This window comes from Olea europaea, chromosome 6 (genome assembly GCF_002742605.1).
Source record: "Olea europaea var. sylvestris chromosome 6, O_europaea_v1, whole genome shotgun sequence".
Taxonomy (NCBI): domain Eukaryota; kingdom Viridiplantae; phylum Streptophyta; class Magnoliopsida; order Lamiales; family Oleaceae; genus Olea; species Olea europaea.
The window spans coordinates 8,978,878-8,989,366 of NC_036242.1; the positions used below are offsets into that span (position 1 = coordinate 8,978,878).

At 32.2% G+C, this 10,489-nt stretch overlaps 1 protein-coding gene across 1 annotated transcript in view; it reads left to right on the forward strand.

Annotated features, from left to right (window-relative positions):
- The first annotated feature begins 1,460 nt into the window (after positions 1–1,460).
- The window catches only part of LOC111395739 (CCR4-NOT transcription complex subunit 9-like), an 11,416-nt gene continuing 2,387 nt past the window's right edge, over positions 1,461–10,489 (forward strand). Inside the window, exons 1-5 of the mRNA XM_023021873.1 lie at positions 1,461–1,754; positions 3,821–3,892; positions 4,611–4,700; positions 9,315–9,357; positions 10,167–10,273. Of these exons, the coding sequence (XP_022877641.1) occupies positions 1,563–1,754; positions 3,821–3,892; positions 4,611–4,700; positions 9,315–9,357; positions 10,167–10,273 (504 nt within the window). The 5' untranslated portion in view covers positions 1,461–1,562. The remainder of the gene's footprint in view (positions 1,755–3,820; positions 3,893–4,610; positions 4,701–9,314; positions 9,358–10,166; positions 10,274–10,489) is intronic.

The following is a 10,489-nucleotide window of genomic DNA, read 5'->3' on the forward strand; positions in this document are numbered from 1 at the left end:
TGAAACCTAAAAGTAAAAAATGCCTAAAACTTGAACTAAATTACAAGTCCAAGTTTCGCGTGTAGAAGGATTCTATGCTGCATCTAGCCAAAGCCTAAGCGATGCCAAAACATGTTGTTATGTTTTATGTAATTGGCGATTCCATGAACAAAAAGGAGTAAATTGAACATGTGTAAAAATCAAGGAGTTAGTTGCAATTTTATATAGATGAGTTAGGTAAGTTAGGATTGGAGTTTGGAATAAGGAAAGAATAGACGCTACAATTTCGCTAGTTGCTTGTCAAGATGCTGCTCAAGTAACAAAAACAGAATGATCATCGCTCACTTCTCACTAGAGGATCGCTCGAGCGACAGTGTTATACAATTTTCTTAAACGGCCTATAGTACATAAAAATCCTAAACTATAAATACTCAAGTCTTGCACGATTTTTTGTGGTGGTTGTTCATTGTGCCTCATATACATATCATATTCATATAATTCTTTTGGAGATCCAAGACCATATTCAAACATTGATTCAACCCTTTGATTCTTGAGATCTTGAAACCACATATTCAGAAAAACATCCAACCCTTGAATTCAAAACACTTGACTTCCTTAACACCGTAAGGAATGTACTCTCTTAGTTGGGTATTGGGAGAGATGGACTACAAGCATATGAAAAGCACAAGGATTGTCTATTCTTGAAATTTCGGAGACGGCAGTATCTTGAAGATTACAGGAGGTAGATGGGGAAAGTCTAGTGGAGTTCGCTAGGCAACATCTAACTGTAAGGCTCATTGTCTATAGTAGAGGTAATGACTTAGTCTCGAAGTTTTTACTTAGTTCTGTTTTTTCGTCAACAATATTGGTGTTATTTACTGCTTTTTTATTACAAACTGTGGTAATTCAACTTTAGATAATTGGACTTGTATGCTTAGCACTCGTTTGCCCCCCATTTTGTAGAAATGAAAATGAGCGGTTGAAAAAGAAGGAAAAATTTTCGATTTATGTGCAATATGATTTTGTGGAAGATTGTGTAATAAAAAATAAGATAGAAAAAATAAAATGTAATGAAATAAAAATTAATGGGGATCAAACGGAAGCTTAATTGTTTGAAAATTATTAAAAAGTGACTTATTATTTTTAATAGATTAATTTCGCACGTAAAATCAAACTAAATTCGATAAGTAAACGAACTCTCATGTGCCTTTTAGAATAGTGCTTCTAAGTATGTCCAAAATATCTTGTATAGCGTAAAAAAGAAAGTGCTATAAAAGTTACAAAGTGTTATATTTGCAATTCGTGGTTCAGTCAATGCTATTTATGTCAGTTTCGCGTCCAGTTGGCCTTTCTCTAGGAATTAGGATCGTGTCCATATTGGGGGTGAGCCCATAGAGTTCTCCCGATTTAAAGCACCAGCCCCATCCCCATAGTGTAACAGTACACGTGTCGTATAAATACGCGCATGAGTAGCACGTGTGGCCTCAATACCACCCAATTTCATCACCATTTCACTCTTTTCCCGGTTCCGTTCACTGGTAATAAAGCCTCGAAAGAGAAATCAAATACAAAACATTGCAAAAATGGCTAACCTACCTCAATCCTTGAACATGAAAGCCGCTCCCTTCGAGGCTGGATCCAGCGCTTCATCCGCTCTTGGAGGACCTCAAGCCGTGGCAGGTAACAAGGACCGCAAAATGCAATCGGCTGAGCAACTCGTCCTTGACCTCTGTAATCCTGATCTCCGTGAAAACGCCCTCCTCGAACTCTCCAAGGTTTTTCTTTTCTATTTATTTGTAATTTTAACATTTACGCATGACTTTGTCGTGTTTTAATTTATTCCATGCATCGGCATTTTTTATTTTATTTTTTCAATTAGGCCTATGGGGTTATTCTTGATATGCCCTTGTAATAAATTCTGTTTGGCAGATTATGAATTAATGTGATTTTATTTGTTTCTTTTCAATTTTATGGAAAGATCAGCTATATCAGGATCAAGTAAAATAATTGAAAAATAGAAGCAAAAAATAAAAATAAAAATAAAGCTTATACAAATTTCGCCTTTGGGCTGTATAATTCGCGTTTAACAGCAGCAGCAGGTGCATGAAATCACGATGGAGATGTGATAACGGTGAAAATAATCTATACGAAAAGCATGTGAAACAGTAAAATCATTGTGTGAGTCAGTGTGTGTGGTGTCTCCGGGATTGTGGACGGCCATGGGTGTGAGGGTTTAAAGATGTGTGCTGACCAGCATTGACTTTAATCAGGTTGCATGATATTTTTATTTTCAATGTATTTATTTTATTTTTTTACTAAGTTCAAAAATTGCTAGTTATATCTTAAACCTAACAAAGAATAGATGTAAAAAAAAAAAAAAAAAAGGGAAGGTAACATGTTCAATTTTTGAAAATTTTATCCCAAAAATTTTATCCCCATATATATTGATGGCGATAATAGTAATGATTTTATAGTAATAAATTGTTTCAATATTTAACTATTAAATTTTGAATATAAAAAAGAATATAGTTATTTAGCACCAATCTAGGTGGCAATATTTAATAGGTTTAATTATATGAATCTATTGATATTGTATTTAAATGAATTTATCATTTAATGCCATGCAGTTGCTATCTAAATTGGTTTTTGACACCCTGATAATAGGTGGTAAAGCTTTTATATGGTCAAACTTCATTTTCATCACACATTTTATTGAACCTCCAACTTTAATTCCCTCTTCACAACATATTTCATGGGATCCACCTACTATAATCGTAAGCAATTTTTCTGCATTTAAATTTTTACGATGAACTTCATAATTTTTCTAAGAATTTTTTCTGTGTTTTAATAAAGTGCTCCACTTATTAACTAGAGATATTATACATACAAAATTCAAAATTATCAGATATTAAATCCAAATATTACTAATATTTCACAATTTGCTACTTTAAAAGAGAATTATAACTAACCAATGTTTAATTTATTCTATCTACAATTGGAATAATTTAGTATAAGATTTGAAGTCAAATTTATATGATTTAGAAATATGAATCCAAATAGTGATAATATATCAGGATTAGCTGTTTGGAAAATTAATTGTTAACTACCCAGTATTTAAAATATTTTAGATATGCTAGAAAATATTTACTTTAAGGTTTATCACTCAAATTTTAAGATTAAAATCTTATTTTATAATCGCGTTTAAGATTATTTTTCTGAAATTGATGAAAATTGCTATGCACAGGCTAACTTTTAATATAATTGGTTTAATTATTAATTATTATTTAATTAAATATTACTCCTGGCAAAAAAATTAAAACATTATTAATACCGGAAAATTTTGGTATTATGTTTTTAGAAATTTTGTTTAACTAATAAAGCATTTACTTATTTTTTAATTAATAAATTATGAAATAATAATTGTTAAGTGAAGCAACACGAATTATCAGCCTAAAATATTCACAATAACAGCTATTTATTTTGAAATTTAGAACTTCTACAGTATAAGAAAAATTTATGAAGTTGTTGCTTAAGTAATAAAGATTTAGTTATTGTTCAAATGAAGTTTTAGATCATATTTTACACTTTTTTTATAATTACTTCTTTAAGTAATAAATGTTTACTTGTTTAGAATTAGTTTACAAATGTCGCTCGTAGAGAAAGAAGTATTTATGATTGAATTACTGTCTGTAATTCTGAACGCGCTTCTGGATTTTGTTTTCTCTGTATTTTTATCTTGATTAGAGAATGTATATTTATTCCATACTCTGACTCTTTTCCTGTTCGCCTTTTTGGTAAATTATTTCATATGTGCCTCATACCCTGTTCTTTTTCATAATAGAAGAGGGAACTGTTTCAAGATTTAGCTCCTTTACTGTGGAATTCCTTTGGTACAATTGCTGCTCTTTTGCAGGTAAGTGTTAAGATATTTCCAAAATTTATCTCCACTATTCTGGTGTTTATAATTTTTGGGTTACTTGGTAATGATGATCTCATCATGAAGTTATTCGGTGGATTACTTTGATGTTTGATCCTGCCGTCTTCACTTCTCTTAAATATGTATCATTTTATATTCTAAATAAAGCTTGAGATGACTTGCATTTTTTTCATTAGAAAAAGAACGAAGCTCATAATGACATTGGTAGTCTCGTTTTGTATCACTTTCTACTTTTTGAGGTATGATAAAGCTTCTGACTTCTACTAACTAATTGAGATTGAAATGGACATATTGTGCCACGGAATGTGTTCCTGGAAGCTGATTGGGAATGCAAATGCAAACTGACACTTGGAATTTATGTTTATAGTCTTATCTTATTGTGGAATTTTGATAGAGGAATGTACTACTATGGTTTTCATGTCTACGTTTTTCCTTTGCTGCTTCTATTTGTTCCAATCTTAATGTAAAATAGTTTGTTTGTAACTTTTTTTTTTTTGTTTGGGTTGTGTCTCGCTCCATTTACTAGTGTGCTCTAAACTGTTAGGGAGTACTATTGTGCACTAAACTGTTAGAGAGTACTTTCCTTCTAAATTTGGAAGTTTTTTTTTTTTTTCTTATGAGCAATTGAGCATTAAGTTTGCGCATTATGGTATGATTCTCTTAGACATTGATGTTTTCTTTCTCTCTCCTGCAGGAAATAGTTTCCATTTACCCTGTTTTATCACCGCCAAACCTAACTCCAGCACAATCGAACAGAGTTTGCAATGCGCTTGCACTACTTCAGGTCTGATTTATAGGCTATGCAGCTGTTATGCTGTAGATTATATCTTTTTGGTCTTATAAGAAGGCAGTGTGTGATTGCTTTGGTGTACTTTCTTGTGTCTTTACTTGGATTTGTTTCTTAGGGCTCCACTGATTAAAAATGGAGTTTGAATGAGGTTTTTGGAAGAAAAAAATAGGCGTTGGATGGATCGTCATGATTGCATTAGGTTGGGGATGGGTAGGATCTGGTAATACTAGATTTATGAAACCCTAGAACTTTTATATTTGATGTTTCGTGGGTGTTATCCATCTATTTAAAAAAAAAAAAAAAAATCTAGTTATTCCCATAATTGTATCACTCTCACCATTGAATGAATTTCAGTTGTCATTTTTTGTTATATTTAACTTTTACTCTCTAATGCCAATCATATCCTTCTCAACATTGTACCCCAGCATTGTGTCTTAAAATTTTCAGCAATTTCCCATCTTGACAATTGGAGAGTCTCATGCCTTCTTTGTTTTGAAATTATACGAAAACCTATAAATATTGGCGGCCACATGAACTTTTGACGATGTGATATGTTAGAAGCCTCGAGTAGTTGTCTAACATCATCTATATGGCGAAGAGGTGGGAATGCATTGAGATTCACAAAATAAGATTTTATAATTAGCTTATACAATTGCAGAAGATGCTTTTAAAAAAAAAAAAAAAAATCTAAATTTTAGTTCTCGGGAGGTGTAGTTGGTGGCAATTCTACTTGTAGCTCCTTAGGTCTTGATGCTTGCATCTAGTTCAGAGTTCTAGATTCAAAGGAGTTCTACAATTTTTATGAATATTCCTAGTGAGGCAAATAACTTTATTGATGCATATGCACTATTTCGCTAACAAATTCTAGATAAGCGAGACAAAACTCTTCAAGTATGAAGCATGGATATGGATTTGGTATGCAAATGCACGCATAGGATGTGTGCAAAAAAAGGAGGCTACATGTTGGGATGTGTTGATTAAGAAAACTGTATATCTTGATATTGCACTTGGTAGAATTTCGAAACTAACCATAGTTGAACAAATGGTAAAATTCTAAATTATATTATCGCAGAAAAAGGAATAGATGCTACAATTCAATGTCTTCTGAAAATTTAACATATAGTAGTGCTAGTTCGTGTTTGCTTTGATCTTTATCTATGAAATAGAAATCGTTTCTAAGAAAATTGCAAATCTTGTTCTAGTCGGTAAGTCTCATGATGCCCCTGCAAGCATTGCCATGGGATCAAATTTCCAAATTTTACGCGTAATTCAAAGGGTTGCGACGAAAACAATCTTCAAGTATTGTTCCTTGTCCTAAAGGTCTTTGATTTGACTTGCATCTATTTATCTTCTCTTTAGCCTCTTATGCATGTTTGTTTCTTAGAGCCTTGGATTTGAACTCTTCTGCTCACATTATCTTCTAATGCTATGGCCAATCTCTCTTTGGTTGCAAGGGGTAATGGTTGACATTCTTGACGTCTTGTTTGGCAAGCAAGATGTTTATCTAGGTCTCTTAGTCTCGTATAATTGACTCTCATGGAAAAGGGAATCTTGCGTTACAGTAGAAGTAGAAGTGACGTGGATTATTTAAGAAGCGAAGTCAATTTTTTTTATGAAAAGAAGATCAATAAGTGGGGTTGTGACAATTGTCCTACAAAAGACTGAAGGTTTAGATGTTAGATTGGATTATAGCGAGTCTTCCTAGCTGGTATAAGCTACAATTGCATTAATTAGAGCTACTTTAAGGGACTATGAGTGGCGTGTTTTGGGGAAAAATGCCATTCATGGTAGCAAAGCAAGCAAAGTAGGAAGAACTTATTAGGAAAGATTGAAGACCGAGCGACAAGTGTTGGATCAGGGTGGGAGTTGATGTAGCTAGTGTACACTAGGTGCAACTGCTTTAGCAAGAGCTACTTTTAAGGAAGGGAATATGAATGGCTTGTTTGTAAGGCAAATGACATATAGCAAAGCAAAAAAAGGAGGAAGATCTCATTAGGAAAGATTGAAGGTTGGACGACAATAGCTCAATTACTTAGGAAAGAAGGGATTTTTAACTGTAGTTGTAATGCTGGACTAGGTCTGCCGGTTTGTCCACGAAATTGGTGGATTGAATCATGGCCCTGTTTGGTTGGGATGACTATTGAACCACTTGTGGTGAGGATGACTATTGAACCACTTGTGATTTGTAAGAATGGGTTGATATTTATAGAACCGGACGGATCGTAACCCAATAGAACCTTCGGAGTTTTTTAAAATTGGCCAGTCATTTTGATAATTTATCAAAATAAAGAGGTCATGTTTTGAACCTAGGATATAAAGGTTATTGGTGAACTTGGTACTAGCAGCTTGCCTTTTTTTGATTGATTATAAATCTAATTAAAATGATAAATATATGTTATAAATCTAATTAAAATGATAAATATATATTATTTATTATATTTCCTGGAAGTATTTTAAATTTTTTATTTGTTTTAATAAAAAAGTAATTAAGAAAATATTAAACACTTATGTGCATTTGAGATTTAGGCCCTATTTGGTACCCATTTTTTTCAAAATGTATTTTTTTCTCTCCTCTTTTTAACCACACAATCTTTATTAAAATAATATTACACATAAATCAAATTTTTATTTTTTATTTTTCAATCATACATTTCCCATCAATTTACTATTCTAAAATGTATTTTTACATAAAAATGGCTTTCAAACATCCTCTTTTAATAGGTCAATTGCTAAGCCCATGCTTGGTCCAGCTTAAAATTTTGAAAAAAGTCTAAGTTAAAGCCTACAATTAATTTTAACCATACATTTCTAGAGATCCGCAACTTTTGAACCACGAGTTTCATCAAATTTTATCAAAATTTACCAAAAATATGATTTTTAGCTATACCAAACAGGGGATGAATGAAGTTTTAAACTTGAATACACATTAACTTGTAAACGTAGTTTATATCAATCTTATGTTTTAATAAAAAAATTATCATATTTTAATTTTTTATGTGACAATGACCCGCAAATTGAATGATCAACCCATTGACCTAGTGCTTTTGTAATGGCTAGGTTTGGCATTTATCCTTTTAACTTTTAAGAGGCAATCTAATCTCACATGCAAGAAATCAGTCCTTAGAAATTAAAACAATACAAATGAAGTTCTTGTTTTTGTAATGTCAAGCCATTATGAGTATATTTCAAAATTCCCTAAACATAGTAGCATTAACCCTCAGAGCGCTAACTCAAAGTTGAATAGCTGAAGGTGGATTCAAGAGTTGTTAGAATAAGGTAGGTGAAAGGTGATTGTGGCTTCGAACAATGCGTCGAGAAGTTTTATATTGTGTGTCCATAGAATCCATCGCCTTTTCATTGAAGATAGTTTTCTTTTTCATAATTGCCTTCTTTTTTAAGAGAAATTTTTTTTCATTGCCGTTTTTCATTTTTTTGCGGATTCCTCGAGTTCAAGAATAGTGTTGAAAATTCATTTTCCACACAAATCAAGTTCACGTATGCTACTTGTATACCTTTGTTCCTCGGTCTCTAGTTCTATGCAGAGAGGATGTATATGGATTTGTTGCTCCATCTGTAGTTACGCGTAGAGAGGATGGGTATGATCCACGTGGGATATAGGAGCTATCTAAGTTGCACGGCACGGACATGACACCTACACGTTGATGTGATTTTTTAAAAAAATAGGAAATGAACATGTCGGAATCTGATATTTTAAATTCATATTTTATATTTATATTTATTTTTGTAATTTTAAAATAGTACACGACACATAGAATTTTAGTTGTATGAGGTGTCTTTAGAGTATCCCTAAAGTATAACATAAAACGGAATATATATTAAATGGGACAATGCCAAGTGGCTATTTGGATACATGTCTTTGAGTGTTGTTCGAGAAGTGATGGGTCCGACACGACACATGTTTGATATGTGACACATGTTTGAACTTCACAACCGTAAGGGAAATTGATTCAATAAATGACTGAAAAGCTCCTTTAGATTTGATAATTTTCAATTTGCTTCTGGGAAAACGAAAATGATCTCTCACTAGTTCACATGTTGAGTGGAAGGTAAGCAATGATTCTCAACATGGAAATTGAGATATAAAAGTAAACAATGGGCCAACATGGGAATTGCATTTTCGTGGTGTTAGAAGAATTAAGGACATCGTTTCCAAAAACGAATTCATAAAAGTTGGGAAGAGGACACGATTACAGGCCATTTTTGGAGGGAACTTAATAAATGATGGTTACAGCTCTATGTCCAGATAAGTTTTCCTTTCGGCAGTGCATAAAGTTGCAGTTCTCTCTCTTCAGACGTAGAAAAATCTCCAATTATCAATTATTATTTATAATGGAGTGAGTACAATATTTGATAAGATTTTGACGTGATTGCTGATGTAATGGCTAACCGCATGATTTGTGTTTGCTTTTCAATTTGTGCATATACTAATTGTGGTGCTTCCTCTACTCAAAACCCAGAACCCAGGAGATTTGATAATTGATAGGTGAAAAAATAAACTTCCTCGGAGAGAATGAAATAGGATAAACCATGATGTAAAATTACTTGCTTTGTTTGAATTGACATGGTTTTATATTATGTATTTTGCAGTGTGTGGCCTCTCACCCAGACACAAGAATGCCGTTTCTTAATGGTATGATTTTGTTGTTTGATATTCAAATCTTTCATGTTTAGATATTGAAACTTTTAAGTAAATGCAACTTTTCTTAAGCTAGCACATAGTTATTTCCGTGGGGATTAGTCAGAGTTGAACGTGTATTGCACATAATTTTGAAATATTATATATAAGTATTGTAAAAGTAATATTTGATATGATAGGCCTTAATTTCGATCTGCTGTGGCATAAACAGAATATGGAAGAAAACCAAATTTATGGTAGAAATTTAAGAAAAGAAAGTTATACTCTTAAAACTCAACTTCTGTGATTTAAATTTTTTGTGATGATGAAATATTACAAATGAGCAACATTTTTATACTATATTTGGTATATAAGAATTAATTGCTAATACATGAATTTAAACTCCCACCAAAATTTCTAGATACATGAATAGAAATAAATTTAAATTCATCCATAATAGCTCTAAATTCATGCAGATCAAGATTTGAGTCTAGATTAATGTGAATGCTAATTAATTGAAAATTAACAACATGAAATTCATACATGACCAATGATTTTGTAGTGTTTATTATATAGTGAAAAATGAAACGTAAAGTATTATTGAAATAATTGAATTGTAGTAGGGTTAGAATCATCCAAAAAATGATTCCCGCTTTTATTTAATAGATTATAGATATAGATTATGAGATATATTGGATTTTTTCATTAATTGTACAGCTAACTGTGACTAAAGTTCTCTCTTTTATGTTAAGCCTTCAATGCTTATTCATTGCCATCTGTTAAATGCTAAATTAGTTTTCTGGCTGACCTCTTTTCTGATGTAGCCCACATACCATTGTATCTGTACCCTTTTCTCAACACAACCAGCAAATCAAGGCCCTTTGAGTACTTGAGACTTACAAGTTTAGGTGTCATTGGTGCTCTGGTTAAGGTATTTTCTATTTTTAAAGACTTTTTTAAATGTTATTTTCTTGAGGTGCACGTATTCTCTTGACAGAAAAATGGTATCTTAATTATTGCCATTTTATGAACAAGGTAATTTTGGGCAATTTGCAAAATATAGATGCCTGTAGAAATGGAATAGACTTGCAAATTGGCTTGACAAAAGAGATTGCCCCTTCACGTTCTGCTCTACTTTTCTCACGCA